This window comes from Canis lupus, chromosome 2 (assembly GCF_011100685.1).
Source record: "Canis lupus familiaris isolate Mischka breed German Shepherd chromosome 2, alternate assembly UU_Cfam_GSD_1.0, whole genome shotgun sequence".
Classification (NCBI taxonomy): domain Eukaryota; kingdom Metazoa; phylum Chordata; class Mammalia; order Carnivora; family Canidae; genus Canis; species Canis lupus.
In genome coordinates, this window is record NC_049223.1 from 35173813 (window position 1) to 35197497 (window position 23685).

A 23685-nucleotide genomic window follows, 5' to 3' on the forward strand; every position below is an offset into this window, starting at 1 on the left:
TGGGTGTTACACTATATGTTGGCAAATTGAATTAAAAACAATTTTTTTTAAATTTATGATAGTCACACACAGAGAGAGAGAGAGAGAGAGAGGCAGAGACACAGGCAGAGGGAGAAGCAGGCTCCATGCGCCGGCAGCCCGACGTGGGACTCGATCCCGGGTCTCCAGGATCGCGCCCTGGGCCAAAGGCAGGCGCCAAACTGCTGCGCCACCCAGGGATCCCGGCAAATTGAATTTAAATAGAATATTTTTAAAAATATGATTATCGTATCAGTTTAATATTTTTGTCATTATTTTCACTTGTAGCATATATCCCACTAGGAATGTGCAAATTACTGTGTTTTAAAATATCTTGGAGGGATGCCTGGGTGGCTGGGCGGTTGGGCATCTGCCTTTGGCTCAGGGCATAGTCCTGGAGTCCCGCATCAGGCTCCCTGCATGGAGCCTGCTTCTCCCTCTGCCTGGGTGTCTCTGCCTCTCTCTCTGTGTGTCTTTCATGAATAAATAAATAAAATCTTTAAAAAATATCTTGGAATAGTTCATCTCTGTGTTAAGCTGCCAAGTACATACAGAGTTAGGTTCATTTATTTTAAGTTGCTTTCAAATATAGTCCTGAAACTAATATTCCACTGTATGTTAACTAACTGGAATTTAAATAAAAACTTTTTAAAATCGGACTTGCTTTTTAAAATTTAATTTTCTTTTTTAATTATGTAAAATATTACAATGGTTCCCAAATAAATTTATTAAAAAAAGTATATTTAGAAAAGTCTGGTATGTACTATTGCCTGTTCCTCTACTTTAGTCCTTCTTTCCTCTTATAGGTAATCAAATTTTATGGTTTATCCTTTTTACTATTTCTTCTTCTGATAGATATAAGCAAATATGTATGTGTGTATATCTTCTGCTTTTTAGGATAAATTATGACATATAAAGCATATTCTTCTGCACTTTAGTTTTTTTCACTTAAAAATATAAACTTGCAATCACTCCGTAGTAGTATATAAAAGTACTCCATGTTTCTTAATTTTTATTTACTTATGATAGTCACCGAGAGAGAGGGAGAGAGGCAGAGACACAGGCAGAGGGAGAAGCAGGCTCCATGCACCGGGAGCCCGACGTGGGATTCGATCCCGGGTCTCCAGGACCGCGCCCTGGGCCAAAGGCAGGCGCCAAACCGCTGCGCCACCCAGGGATCCCCTCCCTGTTTCTTAATGATGTCTTTTGGTTAACAGGAACTCCTAATTTTTTTAATTTAATTTTATTTATTTATTCATGAGAGACAAACAGGGAGAGTTAGAGACACAGGCAGAGGGAGAAGCAGGCTCCTTGCAGGGAGCCTGATGTGGGACTCGATCCTGCTACCGGGATCACGCCCTGAACAGAAGGCAGACAGACGTTCAACTGCTGAGCCACCCAGGCTCCCAGGAACTCCTAATTTTAATGATATCCAATTTTTGATATTTTCTTTTTACTTAGTATTCTTTCTATCCTTTTAATGAAATGTAGCCTACCTGAAGGTCATGAAGATACACTTCTATATTATCTGCTAGAACATTGTTGTCCAATGGAACTCTGTATGTTGGAAATTTTCTATATCTACGTATATAGGACAGATGGCTACTGAGCACTTGAAATGTGGCTAGTGAAACTGCAGGGCTGAATTTTTAATGTTACTAAATTTAATTGAAGCTTATGTTTAAATAGCCATATCTGATTAGTGGTTGCCATAGTTCCAGCGGCTTTCTTGTTTTAACTTGTACATTAAGAATCTTAATCCATCTGAAATTGTGTATTTGAGTACATGGTGTAATGTCGGAGCTGAGATTGTTTCCATGTGTAAATCAGTTGGATTTTCTACATATACAACACCATTTAATAAAAGACCACCCTTTTCTTACTACTCTGCAGTGCTACCTTTATCATAAACCAAGTGACTGTATATTTGTGCCTATTTCTAGACTCATTCTGTTTCATTGGGCTAGTCCTCTTCTTTGTGCTAATACCATTGTATATTGATGCGTATTGATATACAGTTGTGTAAGTTCTCCCACTTTGTTCTTCTGCTTCCAGATTAATTTAGCTCTTTTTGACCCTTTGCATTTCTATAGAAATTGTAGAATCAGCTTGTCAATTCCTGCCAAAAAACTCCTGCTCTTATTTCAATTCGTATTGTATTAAATCTGCAGAAAATATGAGGCATATTGACAGTTTGACAAAATTTTACTTGGATTTTTATTTACTGTATAAAAATATGGAATTTATTAACATAATGACTATATATCCATAAACAGCTGGTCTACTAACATGATGTATCCTTCTATTTATTTTTTTCTCTTAGTGTTTATGTGAATTTATGTGTGTGTGGAGATATTTTGTGCAATTTCATTAGATGTTTGGTATTTTGATGCTATTATAAATGGCATTTAAAAATTTCATTTTATAATTGTTTTTGTTGCAGATATGAAGATATAAAACTAATTTTTGTATTAGGTTTGCTTCCAGTGTCCTTGCCAAATTTTGTTTTGAAAGCTCACATTTTTATATTATCTTACATTTTCTACATACACTGTTATGCCATTTCCAATACTCTTAGTTTTATTTATTTTCTTAACTTTCTTTTTAAAAAAAAAAAAGATTTTATTTATTTATTCATGAGAGACACACAGAGAGAGAGGCAGAGACACAGGCAGAGGGAGAAGCAGGCTCCAAGCAGGGAGCCTGACCTGGGACCTGGGTCTCCAGGATCAGGCCCTGGGCTGACGGCGGTGCTAAACCGCTGAGCCACCCGGGCTGCCCTTAACTTTCTTCATATAGCTTTTGTTTTATGTTTTGTGGCATTGTTGAAGTGATAATAGTCTTGTCTTAGTTCTTATCTAAGAGAGAAAGTTTTTTATATTTAATATGAGATACATTTTTTTCCCTCAGAAGTCCTTTGTCAGGTTAAGGAAGCTTCCTTTCTTTTCTAATTTACTAAGAGATCTTTAAAAGATTATGAATAGGTATTAAATTTATCATATTATTTCTCTGTTTATTGAAGTGATCATATGATTTTATCCTTTATTTTATTCAAATCATAAGTTACATTGGTTGATTTATTAATAATAAACCAATATTGCATTCTTGGGATAAACCTTGGTTGATTGTAATTTATTATTCTTCTCTATATCACTGGATTTAGTTTTCCAACATCTTGCTTAGAATTTTAAACATATGTGTTTATGATAGAAATTGGCTTGTAATTTTCAATTCTTGTAATGTTTCTGTCAGGGTTTGATATCAAGGCTATGCTGGCTTCATATAGTAAGATAAGAAATTTTACTTCTTTTTTAATTCTTTGGAAAGTTTGTATAAATCAGTGGGTTTTTTTCTTCCATAAATATTTGGGAGAATTCAGAATTAAGCCTTATTGGATTAAAGGTCTTTTCATGAAAATATTTTTAATTATGAATTCAATATCTGCAAGAGGCACAGAGCTATGGAAATTTTATATTTCTAGTTGTGTCAGTTTGGCAAATTTTTTCCCACATATTTGTGCATTTCATAATGCACAATTTAAATTTCATAATGTAATATATAGGCTTAAAGTCATTCATTGTATTTCTCATTATTTTAATGTAGTAAGACCATATTTCTTTCTACATTCCTCATATTAGTATTTTTGCTTTCTCTTTGTAAAAAATAAGTTATGCCATAGATTTATTTATTTGAGAGAGAGCACATGAGCATGGGGAGCAGGAGAAGGTGAAGCAGGCTCCCCGTGAAGTAGGAAGCCCAATGCAGGGCTCTATCCCAATATCCTGGGATCATAACCTGAGCTGAAGGCAGACACCCAACCAGCTGAGCTACCCAGGTACCCCTTGGGTAATCCTGTTTAAAATATTAAAAGAATATGTGGGGCGCCTGAGTGGCTCAGTTGGCTAAGCGTCTGACTTTGGCTCAAGTAATGATCCTTGGGATGGAGTCCTGGTTTGGGGTTCCTGCTGGGTGAGGAGTCTGTTTCTCCCTCTCCCTCTGACCCTCCCCCCTGCTCATGCTCACACATATGTACAAGTGCACTCTCTCTCCCTCTCTTGAATAAACTTAAAAATCTTTAAAAAGAAAGAATATGAGACCAATAAGTTATTAATGGGAGGACAATAGGATAAAAATATACTTAATCTATAGGAAAGGGGGGGAAAGACAAATTAGAACAGATGCAATTTAAAAAAGTAATGAGATTATATAAATGAAGTATACCAGTAGTTACATTAAATGTAAACTGACAAAAAAATAATAAATAAAAATAAATAAATGTAAACAGACTAAATATTCAAATTAATAAAAGATGGTCAGACTGGTTAGAAATTAAACAACCATATGTCGTTTATTGGAGACATATCTTTATTAAAAGATAAAGTTTGAAAGTAAAAGGATGGGTAAAGATTATATCATGCAAACACTTATCAAAAGGAAACTGTATACAGTATTTGCTATACAAATATCACTTGTAGTAGACCTTAAGGCAAGAAACTTAATAGTTATAAGTATAGACATTACATAATTATAAGAGGATCAGGAAGATAAAATAATTGTAAATTGCATTGTATACATTTGAATAATTATTATTTTATTTGGCTTTAGAACACCTAAGCAACTTGAATGTTTACAAGGGGGAAAATGCTGTGTTTTCTTCCTAAAATTTCTTTTATATTTTATAAGTCTGTTGAAGTTCTTGAAGTGATTTTTGCCTATTTCCTCATAGTTCTGAAATGAGACATTAGAACTGTTTCTATTTCTTTTAATCTTCTATTCCACTGTAGTTCTTATCACTGCAGAAACATCTGCTCATGCTCTCAGCTTCTAATATTGGCTTATTCTTTCTGTTGATGATTGTGATTAAGAATATTGTCTTAACTTCTCTGCTGCTGAATCTGCTTCTGTAATTGTTGTAAGTCGTGAATTATTCTCTGAAACATAATTCTCTTTGGTTCCTATTTCTAGCCATAGTTGGGACTATTTTGGAAAATACTAAAAATAGTCCATCAGGTCTAATAATTAATCACAAGTTGTCCACTGAGATTGTCTCTAGTCTCCAACTTGGTACCTAGAAATAACATAGACACTAAGGAAGTTAGTAACAGGCCTGTTTTGCATTCCTGTTCTTTTGATTTGGAAAATGTCATGTAATAGGAAAAAAAGATTTTATATTTGGTTTCTTCTCTTAAAATGAACATATTCTACATCTCTATTAAGGCTTCCATAGGATACCTTCCAAAATTAACAACAGCCTGAGCAAGATAGTTAATTATTAAGGTGTTTAAGATGAAATGCATTTCCCAAGCACCTGTTCTCTACTACCGAAGATTAAAGTATTGGGAAGGTTATAAGGCATGCTGTCTGCATTTTGGTGCATTGTGAATCACAATTGGTGATCTCGGGTACCTCTCAACTTTTATTCAACTAAAAATCTAATAGGTCTGAGTTATAATGATGCCCCTTGTAGCTCTGTGGAGGACAAAAGATCTAATTTTGAGAGCTTAAGCATTTGCCTTTATTCTTATGTAGTGTACTTCATAATCTATGACTCTTAGGCTCACAAAAAGTTTGCTCATACTGATTTTTACTACCAAACAGAATTTACCATCAGTGTAACAAGTGAGGAGTTGAAAGTAGTTTATATTCATATTTGTAGTTATGATATTCTGTATTCAACCTACTTAGATGAGCAGAGGGATAAATTGTGAAAATTTAATCTGTAGTTTAGGCATATTTCAGCTGCTATCTGCCTCCTTCAGGTTTGCCTCTCCTCTGAAGTACACTGTCCATTTTCATTCTATAATTTATTTATAAATTAATCAGTATTTTATCATTTGTTCTCATGAAATGTTCTACTGAAGGTTGTACCCTAGAGTGATTTGACTGAATTTATTTTGAGCCTTTTTTCTCTTTTTTGTCTATATAATGGCTGAATAGTCTCCTATTCAAAAGCTTCCTTGGGGTTTTTAGAAATCCAAGACCAGGAGAAACTTAAATCAGTTTTTGTGAAGATTTTATTTCTGTTTATAACATCAGTAGAGTTTGTTTTACATCCTAAATAATACAAAAATATTGCACAGAAACTATAAATTCCCAGAATCTCCCCCTAGGTATTAAGTAATCTAAATTTAGATATACAACTCTATGCAGTTAAAGAAATGGAATTTTCCCCCATTGTCATTTAAGATTGTTATCAAGTACCTCAAGGTAATTTGATTATGATAACAAACAAAGGGCCAGTATCCTTTTGTGGTTTATGAATCATATTTTTATAGTGATATTCAATGTATCTGGCTTTATTTTTATCAACTTTATTATAGTAGCTAATATAGACTGCATTCATTTAAAGTATATGATTCAGTGAGTTGTGTTTTTTTTTTAATTTATTTATTCATGAGAAACACACACACACACACAGACAGAGAGAGAGAGAGAGAGAGGCAGAGAGAGAAGCAGGCTCCATGCAGGGAGCCCGACATGGGACTCGATCCTGGGTCTCCAGGATCAGGCCCTGGGCTTAAGGCGGCGCCAAACCGTTGCGCCACCGGGGCTGCCCTGATTCGGTGAGTTTTGATGATCGTATACACTCTTCAAATTACCATGAAGGTACAGAATATTTCCATCACCCCCAAAGGTTTCCTTTTATCCCTTTGCATTCATTCCCCTCCCTCTGTCCCAGGCCTCAGAGAACAACTGATCTGCTTTCTCTCACTGATAGATTAATTGCGTTTTCTAGAATAATATATAAATGAAATTGTTCAATAAGGAGTTTTTGTATCTGCCTTTTTTCACTCAGCCTAATGATTTTGAGATTGATTTATGTAGTTGTATATATTCAGTAGTTCATTCCTTTCCATTGTTGAGTAGTATTTCCATTGTAAGGACATATCATATTCTTTTTTTTTCTTTTAAGATTTTATTTATTTATTCATGAGACACACACACACACACAGAGAGAGAGAGACAGAGGCAGAGGGAGAGGCAGGCTCCATGCAAGGAGCCCGATGTGGGACTCAATACCAGGGCTCCAGGATCACGCCCTGGGCCGAAGGCAGGCGCTAAACCACTGAGCCACCCAGGGATCCCAGGACATATCATATTCTTATTATCTACTTACTTGTTAATGGATCTTTGAGCTGTTTCTCGGTTTTGGCCTCTGTGAATAAGATTTCTGTGTACAGTTGTATGCAAATCCTTCTTTGAATATATGTTATTTCACTTTCACTTCTCTACTACCTTTGAGTACACTGATTGGGTTCTGTAGTGGTTTTATGTTTTAAGAAACTGACAGACTGTTTCTCAAAATATTGGCATCATTGGGGCACCTGGGTGGCTCAGTCGGTTGGGCGTCTGCCTTCGGCTCAGGTCATGATCCCAGGGTATTGGAATGGAGCCCTGTGTCAGGCTCCCTGGTCAGCAGGGAATCTGCTTCTCCCTCTGCCCCTCCCCTCCACTTGTGCTTGCTCTCTCTCAAATAAATAAATAAATAAAATCTTTAAAAAACAAACAAGGTATTTGCACCATTTTACACGTTCACTAGCAATGTGTAGGAGTTTCAGTTGTTCTATATCCTCACAAACATTTGCTATTGTCAGTCTTTAATATTATCCATTTTAATGGGTGTGAGTCATTACCTCATTGTGGTTTTGATTTGCATTTCCCTGATGACTTATGTTGAGTGTTGTTGTTGTTTTTTTAATGTGCTTCTATTTGTATGTCATTTATGGAGTATGTTCAAATTGTTTGCTCTTTTTAATTGGTTTGCATGTCTTGTTATCATTATGTTGTAAAAATCTATGTACAAGTCCTATATCAGATATATTTATAGCAGATCTTTTCTTCTGTGGCTTGCCCATTCATTTTTTTTTTTTTGAATAGTGTCCATTTAAGACCAAAGTTTTAAATTTCAATAAGGGTAAATAATTTTTTGTTTTATTATTATGTCTTCTGTGTTCTATTTAAGAAACTTTTACTTACCCCAGGTTCAGAGGTTTCTCTCATGTTTTCTTCTGGAAGTTGTGAACATGATTCCATGGGTTTTTTTTTTTTTACTGTGTTATGAATAAAGGTAAGAATTTTTTAGACAAATCAAAAGTAAATAAATTGGCTTGTTTACCATTGATTGAGAGTATAAATTGGCTCAAAAATTTAGGGAAGCATTTTGTCCTATCTAGCTAAAAATTAAATGTGCATACTTTTAACACCTCTCAGGATAAACACACAGGCGTATACATGTACAAACTTTCAGAAATGCACCTAAATATTAAATCATGGAGTAAAAATAACTTACAAAATATCCATACATGGTTGGATCCAGTCTTAGCTGTTACTAGGAATGAACAGAATTATAGGCACTGACATGGAAGGGTGTCCATCATATATGTTAAATAAAAATGAAACAGCAAAATTCCATGATAGTGTATAGAGTAATATGGTTACATTTCAGCAAAATATATATCTACATATTTATATATGTATAAATAAAAGTCTGGAGGGACATACAATTATCTATCAGAGGCATAGTCTATAGGAGAATAGAATTTGAAAGGACTTTGACTTTTTTGTTTTTTACAATTCTGGATGAAATGAATTTTGTACAAGGATGCATTATTGAACCAGAATTAAATAAACAGAAGACTAATAAAAACTAAAAATAAATCACATAGGAAGTATAACCAAAGTTTATGCCTTTTAAAAACCTAAAATATATGTATATATTGTATTCACTTATTCAGAAAGCACATATGTATATAATAGAGGCTCTTTTTTATGGCAGTATGGTCGGTCCCCAGATGTTTTTTCCTTTATTAGTTGCTTCTAAGAATATCCAGAACAGCAAGTACACTTTGCTTTGGGTAGATCTTCTGTGCAATTTTGTATTTCAGGAAGGGACCTAAATATAAGAAATAAGGAGTATTGTTATAACACAATGGAAGCTTAAGGCCATTTGGGTAGCAACTATTAAAAGGTAAAGGATACCTTTGCCACTTTACCCAGTGTCCACATTCATTTAGAAAATATTTATTAATTTGTAATTTTAAATTCTTCAGCTCAGACCCTTCTGCTGAGTTCCAAACTCTCATATCTGATTGCCTAACTCTGCTTGGCTTTCTCACAGGCAGTTCACACGTGCCTAAAATTGATTTCCAAACCATCTCTTCCTATAGTCTTTTTAGAATCTGGTTCCATTATCCACCCAGTTCTTCACCCCGGAAGCTGGGGAGTCATTCCTGACAGCTTCTCTCCAAAGAGTAGCTTGTCGTTGCTCTTTAATGAATCAGTCCTTTAAATTCCACTGCTGAAACTTATTTTACTGGTATCCATCTTCAACCAGTAGCCATTACTTTCATCCACATCCCTATTTTACCTCCCCTGGATGGATGCAATAGCCTTGTAACTGATTTTCCCGCATCCTTACCCCCTATATCTGTTCTCCTTAGATCATTCTCCATGTAGCAATTATGGTAGTATTTTTAAATATATACAGTGGATCATCTCATGAACCTTTCAAAACCTACCATGACTTAGTACTTTGGAATAAATGGAATAAAATCCAAACTCTTTATGGTAATGTGCAAGACTGTAAGATCCCACCCCTGGTTGTTTCCCATCCATCTTATGCCACTTTCCCATTGCTTCCTATGCTTTAGCCACACTGTCTTTCTAATCCTTAGGCATGCCCTGATTTTTTCTACTTTAGTACCTTCATATCTGCTGTTACCCCAGCAGGGAATGCTCTCCCCACTAGTCTTTGCATAGATGGCCTCTTGCCATCCTTCAGGTCATGATTTTTAAATATCACCTCTTCAGAAAGGCCTTTGCTGATATCCATATCTAAGTATATTCCTTTGAGTGTCCTTTATTATAACTTCCTGATTGTTTCTTTCATGACATTTTCACTTTTTTTTTTTTTTATGATAGTCACAGAGAGAGAGAGAGGCAGAGACACAGGCAGAGGGAGAAGCAGGCTCCATGCACCAGGAGCCTGACGTGGGATTCGATCCCGGGTCTCCAGGATCGCGCCCTGGGCCAAAGGCAGGCACCAAACCGCTGCGCCACCCAGGGATCCCTTTCACTTTTAACCTACTTATTTTTTCACCAGTTTATCATCCAGCTCCTTTATTGGACTACTTCCATGATCAATACCGTGTCTATTTCTTTTGCTATGGCTCCTCCAGTAGCCAGAAGAATGTCTGACACATAATAATCATTCAATATTTGTCACATGAGTGAGTAAACTCTGTCCCTTAAACATGTTGAACAGGGGAGATATGTACACACCTAACCCTAATTTAATATATAAATTAAAACTATATATGAGAGGTGCCAGGAAAGTGCTACTGAGGTTAAGTATTTAGTTCAGTCCTTGCCACAAAGTTAATGTTCAGTAAATGTTGAATGAATGAGAAGTTCCTGGCATCTAAACGTGGACATGTTTTCGTGTGTGTGTGTGTGTGTGTGTGTGCGTGTGTGTCTGAACAAGTATTTAATGTCATATATTCCAAACATCAGGAGAATAAACTATTGTTTAGAATGATTTTTATTCTATGTAAGAAAATCAAGAATATTACCTATGTGTGCTTACAGAATAAAAGTATTCCAATTCTACTTTAATAATTCATTCCAGTTCATTAACAGATCAGATATCAAGCAAGCTCTTTTTAAAAAAGTAAGCTCTACCCTCAACATGGAGCTCAAACTCACAACCACAAGATCAAGAGTTGTGTGCTCAACAGATTAGAGAATCCAGAAGTGGACCCTGAACTTTATGGTCGACTAATATTCGATAAAGGAGGAAAGACTATCCACTGCAAGAAAGACAGTCTCTTCAATAAATGGTGCTGGGAAAATTGGACATCCACATGCAGAAGAATGAAACTAGAGCACTCTCTTACACCATACACAAAGATAAACTCAAAATGGATGAAAGATCTAAATGTGAGACAAGATTCCATCAAAATCCTAGAGGAGTACACAGGCAACACCCTTTTTGAACTCGGCCACAGTAACTTCTTGCAAGATACATCCACGAAGGCAAAAGAAACAAAAGCAAAAATGAACTATTGGGACTTCATCAAGATAAGAAGCTTTTGCACAGCAAAGGATACAGTCAACAAAACTAAAAGACAATCTACAGAATGGGAGAAGATATTTGCAAATGACGTATCAGATAAAGGGCTACTTTCCAAGATCCATAAAGAACTTATTAAACTCAACACCAAAGAAACAAACAATCCAATCATGAAATGGGCAAAAGACATAAAGAGAAATCTCACAGAGGAAGACATAGACATGGCCAATATGCACATGAGAAAATGCTCTGCATCACTTGCCATCAGGGAAATACAAATCAAAACCACAATGAGATACCACCTCACACCAGTGAGAATGGGGAAAATTAACAAGGCAGGAAACCACAAATGTTGGAGAGGATGTGGAGAAAAGGGAACCCTCTTACACTGTTGGTGGGAATGTGAACTGGTGCAGCCACTCTGGAAAACTGTATGGAGGTTCCTCAAAGAGTTAAAAATAGACCTGCCCTACGACTCTTTTGAGACCATTAATTCAGAGATGCTGTATAAAAAGAACCAGTACTAGATTTTCTTTTACTCTACTTAATTCTGTCGGTTAGATAGAGTACGCTTTTTTTTGCTTGTAATATTAAAAAAGAGAATGCAGAAGATTGGATTTTCCAATTTTTTTTTTTACTCATCCCTCCCTTCTCCTCAGGTTATTTGGTTAATTTTATGAGACTTCTATCCCTATGCTGGCCCCTTCTTTTTTCTGGCTAATAATCAATAATATAATAATTATATACTGAAAAATTTACATGCTATATCTCAATAAACGCTTATAGTAAATGCTAGGTGTTTCTTATTATACTAAGCTAAGTTTTAGGGAAATTAAACAACTTTTCCTAGGACAAATAATTATTAAACAGTAGAACTAGATCTTGAATCATAGAATCTGGTTTTACTTTAAGCAGAAGTACTAGAAGAGTGCCCTACCTAAGGTGCATGATCTCAGCATACAATGTGATTAAAAACCTTGAAGGAGCTGGGGGTATATAATTGCTAGTGGAATTTAATTCCAGATCTTACTACCTAAAAGATGCTTTGTAAAAAATTTCTGAGGTTACCACAGAATTGAAGACTCTGTATGTCTTTCCTAAATAACTTTAATAAGTTTTTTAAAAGAGATTTTATTCATTTATCTGAGAGAAAGAGACAGAAACAGAGATAGCAAGAGAGAGCACGAGCGGGGAGGAGAGGAGGAGACAGAGAAGCAGGCTCCCTAGCTAGCAGGAGCCTGATGTGGGTCTCCACGTGGGATTTAATCCCAGGTCTCTGGGATCATGACCTGAGCCAAAGTCAGACACTTAAACGACTGAGCCACCCAGGCTCCCCAAAAGGAGCTTTGATGAAGAAAGTTTATTAGATAAACTTAATTATCTCATTGAAATGCCTTAGAGGATCTTTTAATATTCATAGAAAACACACTGCAGCTTAATTTAGCTAATTTAGAGGATTTCTATTTTACCCATTTTATAATGTATTATGTACAGTACTGCTGAAGGAATTAAGTGACAAAATCTATCTCAAGGAATACATGAGTGGGATTTATATCAGAAAAGTCCAAATCATTTGTAAAACCGCATTTGTAAATTTAGGCAGAATATTGTAGGTAGAGGGACATATGAGTGGCTCTTTTTAAAAAAAAGAATATTTTAGGTAGGAAAATGATACTCAAGAAGAAGTTGGGGTATGAAATACAAATTTATTTTATATTACTTGGTATCCCTGGGTGGCACAGTGGTTATAGCGCCTGCCTTTGGCCCAGGGCGTGATCCTGGGGACCCGGATCGAGTCCCACGTCGGGCTCCCGGTGCATGGAGCCTGCTTCTCCCTCTGCCTGTGTCTCTGCCTCTCTCTCTCTCTGTGTGACTATCATAAATTTTTTTAAAAATTATTTTATATTACAAGTTTATCAAGTCCAGGTCTTAAAAAATTTTCAGAAGACTCAATAGGAGTCTCTAAAGGGAAAAAAACATTTGTAGTTATGGAAACAACTGAATAGGATCCCATATGAAATAATTGGAAATTAATAGCTCTTGAGACCAAATAATATAATTCTTAATCAGGAATACATGAATAGTGGTCAGATGTTATAGCAGAATGTCAAGAACCAGAGGCATGAAAAAAAGCTTCCTGGTAAGACGCCTGGGTGGCTCAGCAGTTGCATGTCTGTCTGTCTGCCTTCGGCCCAGGGTGTGATCCTGAGATCCGGGGTTGAGTCCAGCATCGGGCTCCTTGCGGGGAGCTTGCTTGTCCCTCTGCCTGTGTCTCTGAGTCTCTCTGTATCTCTCATGAATAAATAAATACAATCTTTAGGGATCCCTGGGTGGCGCAGCAGTTTAGCGCCTGCCTTTGGCCCAGGGCGCGATCCTGGAGACCCTGGATCGAATCCCACATCGGGCTCCCGGTGCATGGAGCCTGCTTCTCCCTCTGCCTGTGTCTCTGCCTCTCTCTCTCTCTCTCTCTCTCTCTCTCTGTGACTATCATTAAAAAAAATAATAAAAAAAAAGAAAAATAAATAAAAAAATAAAAAATAAAAAAAGTTTCCTGGAGATTCTGATCCAGTATCTTCATCAATACTACCCTCACTGTGCTCTTGTGAAGATTTAATGAGGTGATATGTATAGAAATAATAACTGTTAAAAAAAAAATAACTGTTAACTGCTTAGGCATCAGGATGAAAGAGGGACCCAAAAAAGCCAACAGTTACTTCATAATCTGAATAAATGAACAGATACTTTTAATAAATATCTGAGAGGTATAATTTAGTTTGTTTTCTTCCAAGCAGCAAGCAAATTATGGCCTTCATTTAAACTGAACTCAGGGGGGATCCCTGGGTGGCTCAGCGGTTTGGAGCCTGCCTTTGGCCCAGGGCGCGATCGAGTCCCACGTCGGGCTCCCGGCATGGAGCCTGCTTCTCCCTCCTCCTGTGTCTCTGCCTCTCTCTTTCTCTCTGTGTCTATCATAAATAAAAATAAATAAATACATCTTTAAAAAAATAAATAAACTGAACTCAGGTCATATCTTGGAAAACAGTTTATTTATTTTTTTTATTTATTTTTTATTTTTTAAAGATTTTATTTATTCATGAGAGAGAGAGAGAGAGAGAGAGAGAGAGAGAGATCGGGTGCCCGATCAATACAGTGTAAGAAATTAAACTTAAGAGTAAAAAAATGGAGGGCAGCCCCGGTGGCGCAGCGGTTTGGCGCCACCTGCAGCCTGGGGTGCGATCCTGGAGACCCGGGATCCAGTCCCACATCGGGCTCTCTGCATGGAGTCTGCTTCTCCCTCTGTCTGTGGAAAAACAGTTTAAATTCAAGGAACCTCAACAATATGTACTTTTTTTTTTTTTTTGAGAAAGAAAAAAAGTATCTAAATCAATGAATGCTTTGGCTAAAACCCACTTGGGAACAAAGATGTTCTTTAGTGCCAGTTTCCCATCTTATTTTGTTCTATGGCTAAAATCCCAAGAATTATAAGGAGAAACAGGGCCAGACAAGGTTTTCTATTAAAATAAGAGGCTGGGCAGCCTGGGTGGCTCAGCGGTTTAGCGTCGCCTTCAGCCCAGGGTGTGATCCTGGAGACCTGGGATCAAGTCCCACGTCCGGCTCCCTGCTTCTCCCTCGCCTGTGTGTCTCTGCCTCTCTCTCTCTCTGTTTTTCATGAATAAATAAATAAATAATCTTTTAAAAAAAGAAACAGTCTGTCTTTAAAAAAATAAATAAATAAAATAAGAGGCCCCAAATGATGAATGGCAACTTGGAACAAGTTTTAGTGGCACTTCTAGAAGCCAGAAATTAGCTGAAATACAAACTTAGGAATTTTTGGCATGTATTGAATCTCAATAAAATACTGGTACTAATTTTAGTGAATTAGAAACATGGCTAACCTAGGCAGTTTCTCATTCCAGACAGCTCAACTTGTTGCTGGATTGGCCTGGACACTTGAGGCTTCCTTATCTTGAGTCATTGATAAAATATTGAATGGGAGTAAGACCAGTAGTGGATTGCTGTATTCACCCACTTAGACTTAACCTTCTGAAGCATTCCAGTAATAAACACTCTTTGGCAGTGTTAAACAGTTATGAAATCACCTAATTATACCATTTTGCAGCCTTTCTTTCTTCATGTTCCCTGCAAGGTTAATTAAATTGGGAGATTTTGTTTAACTGTCTCCATGAACTTCAGATAGATTTGTCTGAAGTATTTCCCTTAACAAAGATTATAGCAACTGAAAATCTAAAATGCTAATGTGAAATATTTTTTAAGTCTATGTAGTTGGTTTATGTTACAGTTTTGTTAAGCCAAAGTAGTCTGTAGCATGAATGCCTTCATTTCTAAGTGCTCATAAATAATTGCTTTATTAATATTAGAGTTTTGAAAGAATTTATATCAAATCTAATGACAGTGTTTTTAAAAATAGGAAATTTGATTCTCTGGTCACATCTGTAAGTTCTTCCATTACCCTGGAAGACCATTTCTCTTGTTAAAGACATTTGACTTACTTCTGGCACTGATCTTAAGGTTCAAGTTTGCTTAAACATTTCCTTCAATGAAAAATAAAGAATTTGGGTGACATACTTTTTAAATGTGTTTCAATCTTTAACATTCTATGATTTTTGTTAGGCTATCGGAGAGCCTAAGACGGAGAACACTGATAGAGAAGCAGAGCCACAAGATAATTGAACAGTTTGACTTTATCTGTTAATATTACTCTATGTGCCCCAATCCTTCGACCTATTCTCCCCTTTTATTGTTATTCCTCCAAAGGTAGTTTGAGTCCCTTGTTTATTCTAAGCAATTTTTAGATGCCTCGGTCAAGAATCAGCAATTCTTTAGTTTCTCAGAACTAAAAATGTAGAAATCTCTCCCTGAATGCTAGTGCCTTTTGAAGGAAGGGGAATGTGAAAAAAATTTAGCTGTCATGTTATATGGAGAATCTTTTTGTCTCTCCATCCACTGGATGCTATACTTATAGAGAATTCTGTAACCATATAGGAAAATATTTTACTTCCAGAGATGCCTAAAGATCAGAAATCCTATTCCTTTATAATAAAGTGAAAATGTTTAACAACTTTGGGCTGTGCTAAATAAACATTGGGATATTCATTGTCTCTGTTTTTGAATTATATATCATGTGCTTAGTTTGTGAAGCAACATAAATATACATCTTACAAATGAAAATTAGATCCTTCCTGATTTGGCAGATATTATCATGGTCAGCCCAAAGCCTGATCAAACTAATGGACTATGTCCCCTTGCCCTATGGCCAGAAGACTCCAGATGGTTTGGTTCTGATCATTTCAAAGTAAAATTATTTGTAATGATGCAATAATAAAGGAATTTTATGTGAATTAGCAGAGTTCACTGAGTGCCAGTATTTTTCTTATAGGTTTAATTTGGTTGTGTTGTGATTGCTTTTGCTCTTGTGACCAGTGACCTCATGATAGATGCATTTCACAAATATGATTAAGGGATACAATTGAGGAATACTATTTGAAAATTATTGTCTACCATAAGGATAGACAAGACCATCCTCACCGTGGCACAAAACCTTGTCTTTTGTGGCAATTCTCTTAACCTGTCACTTTTCTTGTTAGTTCTAAGCAGCAAATACTTGTACTTTGTATTTTATAATCACAATATAAAGTGATAGAAAGATAGATCACATAATACTTTTGGACAGAGCCTCTTTTAGAGTCCAGAAACTTTATTAGTGGGATTAAGTTCTCCAGGGGTACACACAAATATGAAATACAAAGTATTTCAAATTTTAAAGGAAAAAATGTTTGGTAAAGTCATTTCAGACTCTTGAGACCTCTCTCCATTAGACAGGATCTGTGCATATACAACAAAGGGGGCAAGCCTGAATTGTAGCAGCTCTTCTTGAATTTGCTAAAAAGGATCTGAATAAAATGACACAAACGTCATTTATTGAGAATTTATAAGGTTTTTCACACTCTGAAGAATACACAGAAATATAAGACATGGCTTCTACTTACAGGCTGCTTATAATTCAGATAAAGAAATAATTATTAAAGCACTTGGATGAATTAAAGAATGACACATGTTAGTATTCAGAAATATGTGGTGAAAGAGGAAGAAAAGGCATTATTATTAGAATAGACAATGTTTCTTGGATTAGATGAATTTTAAGATGGATTTTGAAATGTACATAAGACTTGGGAGAGAAAAGAAGAAGCTATTTCTATTTGAGAGGATTGCACAAGTTGTAAATTTAGTTCTGTTCAAAAAACATTAATTAAGTGCCAAGCACTGTACTATGTGCTGGAGATTACAGCATGTTTGAGAACTCTTCTGTACTCTGTTGCTAAAGTATTTTCATGTGTCCTAAAAAGGTGAATCTCTGGGGATGCCCGGGTGGCTCAGTGGGTTAAGCATCTGACTTTGGCTTAGGTCATGATCTGAGAGTCCTGGGATCCAAACTCTCAAGCCCTACATTGGGCTCTGTGCTCAGGGGAAAGTCTGCTTGTCCCTCTCCCTCTGCCCCCCATCCCCACTTGTGTGCTCGCTCTCTCAAATTAATAAATGAAAACTTTAAAAAAGGTGAATCTCTTGTGAGAAAGCAAATTCCTTGAAGGAATTCTCATGACAGAAGTCCCTTTTCCTTAGTGATCTAGAAAAGGACTGGTTTTTGTTTTCAAGGTATAGGATAGGCTCTAGAAGTAATTGGAAGAGCTTAACTTTGGTACACACCAGCTTCCTATCATCACTGACTTCCTCCATGCTACCTAGAGACCTAAGGTATTATCTGATAATAAATTGTTGGATTTTAGTAATGATAATAGTTATACTTGGCAGTCACTATGCAAATAGCTTTAAATACATCATCTCATGTAATCATAACTACCCAGTGGGTTTTACTTAATACTTACTGTCTGTCTTCCCCCATTAAAATGATTAAACTGAAGCTTAGATTCCAGTGCATGTCAAGGCTACACAGTCTGGCAAGTGTATGACTGACTCTAAAGTCTGTGCTTCTAAACACTGTGTTCTGCTTTTATTTTTTTTTAATTTATGATAGTCACATACACACACACACACACACAGAGGCAGAGACATAGGCAGAGGGAGAAGCAGGCTCCATGCACCGGAAGCCCGACGTGGAATTCGATTCTGGGTCTCCAGGATCATGCCCTGGGCCAAAGGCAGGCGCCAAACCGCTGCGCCACCCAGGGATCCCTGTGTTCTGCTTTTAAATAGGGGTTCTTGATGGTTCCAGGAAGGGAGTACCTAACAGGGGAAGCAGTGGTCAAAGAATTAATATTCATATTGTAGACAGGATACCTGCCAGCAGTCTATGCAATTTCATTCCACCAACTGGGAAGGTTGGCAAGAGGGTAAGTACAACAGTGTGAGGAACAAAATCATTGTAGTGCCAAAAATAGTACAATCTCTCTAGTACTATGGTTTTGAAAAGATGGCTGACTTGTGTTGGCTTTCTGTTTGCCTTCTCAGTCACCGAGGGAGTAAATACTACTTGAAGCTTATGATCCTGACACATCAAAATGGACAACCTGGCAGGTGTCCTTGCTGAAAGATGACAAAATTACTAAAAGACAAGCCTTGTTTTTTCTCAAGAGATGTGACACTTGGGGGCTTCCATTAAAAACTTCACCAAGCCTTTGTCACCTTAATCTCTTCCTTAAGTGCCTGTGATCTTTTCAGGGGCACAGATCCATGCATGGTCAGTACCCAGTGGCCAGCTTTCTGAGCTGTGGGCAGAGGTGGCAGTGATGGTCAGGGCCTGGGAGGACATGAGAGAAGAAAAGTTCACCTTCCTGACAACTTATAACTTGATTCCACTTATAAGCCATTTATTTTCAGAAATAAGTAATGGGTGAAGACACAGGCCAGGCCTACAATTCATGCACTTGAGAGTTTAAGGCTTTCTGAGATCAAATCACCATAGCAAACCGAGACAGTTATTGTAGGGACGTTCGGAGAGGAAGCAGACAGAGAAGGAGAAGCCAGAGACCTAAGAAAGGAGACAGGAATAGAAGGTGATGGAAATTGCTTCCCACTCTGCACCCTTGAGGAAACAAAGAGGACAAATAAGAAGCAGCAGTGATAGGAGGAATCTGGGGGCGTCTCTGGAATAAAATTGGCTGGTTTGTGGAGAGTTGTCAGCAAGTACACTCAGTGGCTGGAAGGAAGGGATGTGCTAGTTCAGGCCTTTGAAATCTGGGTATCAGGATCATTGCCTTGGCCCTCCTCACCTATCCCCTCAAGGAGGGAAGAATGCCATATGTCAGCTCTCATCTGGCTTTACTCCAGCCCATAGCTAGAAAATGGCCCACAGAGGAAGATCTAGGAGTGAGAGGAGGCTGGGCAATAAGAAAGGGAAAGGACTTTTTGGCCAGTGCTTTCTGCACGTTGGGCAATGGATTGTAAATTCCTGTGGAAGAGATGAGGCCTGGGAAGAGTGGATGTCTGGAACAGAGAAGCAGAGGCAGTGACACAGCACAGAGACACTTCCTCTGATCCTTTTGCCTTCATGTTCACTATAGAGAAAATTGGTTGTCTTTTTGTTGTCTCTGTAGCACAAAGTTGAGTCTTAGGAGAAAGGAGGGCCAGAGGTGTAAAGGAACCTCATTTATGGTAGGTGAGCTGCAGCCATTGAAACTGCTGCCTGCTGTAAAGGTAAATCCCAGTCTCCCACATTGCATTTTGCTTCATAGCAGATTTTTCACTGCAAAGTATTAATGGAGTCCAAATTCCAGCCAGGCTTGGGAGATCAAGAGTAACCCTCTTGATGAAGTGGTTTTGCAGGCTCTTGAAGACATTGTCATTTGTTAAAGAAAAAAAAAGTAAAAATCAGTCTTGAAAGAACAAAGAAAATGTCTTAGATGATAAATTTAAAAGATTTGGAGTAAAAGAAGGAAAAGCTTGAGGGAAGAATTTTTTAAAAATTTTACCAGATTTCCCCACTATGATATAAAGGGGTCAAACTTAGCCTGCAGTTTCATGGAGCCAATTTCTAAAAGAAAATTTTAAAACTTGAAATACTGGTTATTTGCCAAGGTACACACCGAAATCAAGCGCCACTTGGCTACTGGCAGAACTGAGTATCGGGATCCCGGGATGTTAGTTTTAGGCGTGCTCTGCAGGAGAGGACCGCACTTACCATCTCCCCTCCCTTTGCCCCTGGAGTTGAACACTTTCTGCACTACGTAGGAGTGCTGTAGGGAAAATGTTGGGGTCAGGTAAATAATCCCTAACATCAGCAACCTCGGAGCACCTCCCTTGCGTTTCTTTCGAACGTGGAGCCGCCGCCCAGGTGCCCATACTTGGCTGCGGCCCTGAGTTTATTTTCTTGAATTGCGCTTGAAGTCTTTTCCTGGGAATGCGATAGCCCAAGTCCTAGGGACATAACTGCTTGTCCTAGAATAATCTCCCTACAGCCGTTACAGCCGAGGGACCGTGGAGACTGGCTGAACAGGGAGATGGGGGCAGGGAGAAAGGGAGTGGCCGCGTTCCCGCGGTCTGCCGGGATCCTGCGGGTCCAGGGTGAAGGAGCCGGGGCTGGAGTGGCTGGAGCGACCCATCACTCCCGGTCGCCGTCTGCCACCTCGGTGCGGAACCCGAGCCGGACTCGCTGAGCACTCCTCCCCCTCCCCTTCTGCTTCCTCTTCCCTCCCCCTGGAGCGGCGGCGGCGGCGGCTTGCCAGCAGGCAGGCAGGCGGCGGAGCCGGGCTGAGCGACCCCGAGCGAGCCGAGGCGCTGGGATATGGGGGGCCCGCGGGGACGGCGGGGCCCGGCGCCCTCGGGAGGGCCGGCGAGGGGAGCGGCCGCCGGCGTTTGCTAGCGCGTGAGCGGTGGGGCGCGGGCGCACGGCAGCACGAGCGGGAGGCGGAGGCGGGGCCCGGGCGTGGAGCCCGGCGGGGGAAGCGGCTGCCTCCGGCCCTGCCCGGCTACTACCTCCACCGCGGCCGGTGGCTATGGAGCTGGCGGGCGCCAGACCCGGGGCGACTGAGCATCCACGACTCCGGCCGCCCCTGTCCTGGCTGCCGCCGCCTCTCCTGCTGCTACTGCTGCTGCCGCTGCCGGGCCCAGCGGCCTCCCAGCTGCGATACTCGGTGCCGGAGGAGCAGGCACCCGGCGCGCTTGTGGGCAACGTGGCCAGCGCGCTGGGGCTGGAGCTGCGGCGCTTGGGGCCGGGCTGCCTGCGCATCAACCATCTGGGTGCGCCCAGTCCGCGCTACCTGGAGCTGGACCTCACAAGTGGAGCGCTCTTCGTCAACGAGCGCATTGACCGGGAGGCGCTGTGCGAGCAGCGGCCTCGCTGCCTGCTCAGCTTGGAAGTGCTGGCGCACAGCCCCGTGGCGGTGAGCGCCGTGGAGGTGGAGGTACTGGACATCAACGACAACTCGCCGCGCTTCCCGCGGCCCGACTACCAGCTTCAGGTAAGCGAATCGGTGGCCCCCGGAGCGCGCTTTCACATAGAGAGTGCGCAGGACCCCGACGTGGGCGCCAACTCCGTGCAGACTTACGAGCTCAGCCCCAGCGAGCACTTCGAGCTGGACCTTAAACCGCTGCAGGAGAACAGCAAGGTGCTGGAGCTGGTGCTGCGGAAGGGCCTAGACCGCGAGCAGGCAGTCTTGCACCACCTGGTTCTCACAGCTGTGGACGGGGGCAGTCCAGCCCGCTCGGGCACCGCACAGATCTCTGTGCGTGTCCTGGACACTAACGACAATTCTCCCACCTTCGACCAGTCCACTTACCGCGTCCAGCTTCGGGAGGACGCGCCCCCGGGCACACTGGTGGTGAAGCTGAATGCCTCGGACCCGGATGAGGGCTCCAATGGTGAGCTCAGGTACTCCTTGAGCAGCTACACCTCGGACCGGGAGAGGCAGCTCTTCAGCATCGATGCCAACACTGGGGAAGTGCGGGTAAGTGGAGCACTAGATTATGAGGAGGCCTCTTCTTACCAGATCTATGTGCAGGCGACGGACCAGGGTCCAGTACCCATGGTGGGTCACTGCAAGGTATTAGTGGACATCGTGGATGTGAATGATAATGCACCAGAGGTGGTGCTGACCGACCTGTACAGCCCAGTGCCTGAGGATGCTGCATCCAATACCGTGGTGGCCCTCCTCAGTGTCAATGACCAAGACTCAGGCCTCAACAGGAAGGTGAGCCTTGGCCTGGAGGCCTCACTGCCTTTCCGACTGAATGGCTTTGGAAATTCCTACACGCTGGTGGTGAGTGGTTCCTTGGACAGGGAGCGGGTGGCTGCCTACAACATCACAGTGACAGCCACTGATGGGGGAGTACCACAGCTCACATCCCAGCGGACACTCCGGATTGAGATCTCTGACATCAATGACAATCCACCAAGCTTCCTAAAGGACTCCTACTCCATCTATATCCAGGAGAACAATTTGCCAGGGGTGTTGCTCTGCACCGTGCAAGCCACAGACCCAGATGAAAAGGAGAATGCAGAGGTGACCTACTCCCTCCTGGAGAGGGAGATTCAAGGGCTACCAGTCACCTCCTATGTCTCCGTTAACAGTGCCAGTGGCAGCCTTTATGCTGTCAACTCCTTTGACTATGAGAAGTTTCGGGAGTTCTTTGTGACTGTGGAGGCCCAGGACAAGGGGAGTCCACCACTGAGCAGCACTGTGACCGCCAATGTGTATGTGGTGGACATGAATGACCATGCCCCTCACATCCTGTACCCTACCTCAACTAATTCGTCAGCAGCCATTGAGATGGTGCCTCGAACTGCCCCTGCTGGTTATTTGGTCACCAAAGTCATAGCCATGGACTCAGACTCTGGCCAAAATGCTTGGCTCTTCTACCATCTGGCCCAGACTTCTGACCTGGACCTCTTTAAAGTAGAGCTACACACAGGGGAAATTAGGACTACCAGAAAGATGGGAGATGAGAGCGGAACTACTTTCAACCTGACCGTGGTGGTCCGAGACAATGGAGAGCCATCACTGTCCGCCTCTGTGGCCATTACAGTGGCTGTGGTGGATAGAGTCTCCAAGATCCTCCCAGATACTCAGAGACACGTTAAGAGTCCTCGGACATACTCTGAAATTACACTTTATCTAATAATAGCATTAAGCACAGTGTCTTTTATATTTCTTTTGACAATCATTGTTTTGAGCATCATCAAGTGCTACCGCTACACCGCGTATGGTACTGCGTGCTGTGGGGGCTTCTGTGGAGTGAGAGAGCGGTGTCCGGCTGAACTAAACAAACAGGCCAATAACAATATTGATGCCAGGATACCACATGGCCTCAAAGTGCAGCCTCATTTCATTGAAGTGCGAGGGAATGGCTCCCTTACCAAGACCTACTGCTACAAGGCCTGTCTGACCGCAGGCTCAGGGAGTGACACTTTCATGTTTTATAACACAGGGGCACAGACAGGACTGGGGCCTGGGGGAGCCCAAGCAGCAGCGAGTGACAGCAGGCACCTCACAGGCCAAAGTGGGCAGAGTGCTGGGAACCTGATTATTCTCAAAAATGATGCTGTTTCTCAAAACGAGGTGAGATAGCAGTCAAGAGATTCTTCCACGGTCATGTGTTTTCACACATCCCCTCCCCCCCACCAGTAT

The 23685-nt window shown here is 40.4% G+C and overlaps 4 protein-coding genes across 9 annotated transcripts in view; all 4 read left to right on the forward strand.

Annotated features, from left to right (window-relative positions):
• Positions 1-23685, forward strand: part of LOC111091928 (protocadherin alpha-1-like) — a 171777-nt gene that overhangs the window by 135318 nt on the left and 12774 nt on the right.
• Positions 1-23685, forward strand: part of LOC111091918 (protocadherin alpha-4-like) — a 164332-nt gene that overhangs the window by 127869 nt on the left and 12778 nt on the right.
• Positions 1-23685, forward strand: part of PCDHA13 (protocadherin alpha 13) — a 172056-nt gene that overhangs the window by 101460 nt on the left and 46911 nt on the right. Inside the window, exon 1 of one of the 6 annotated variants that reach the window (XM_038530364.1) lies at positions 20986-23616. The exons of the other annotated variants lie outside the window; for them this stretch is intronic. Coding sequence (XP_038386292.1) covers positions 21055-23616 — 2562 coding nt within the window. The 5' untranslated portion in view covers positions 20986-21054. Of the gene's footprint in view, positions 1-20985; positions 23617-23685 lie in introns of those variants that run through there. 6 annotated transcript variants of the gene reach the window in all.
• Positions 1-23685, forward strand: part of LOC119863934 (protocadherin alpha-12-like) — a 77026-nt gene that overhangs the window by 40562 nt on the left and 12779 nt on the right.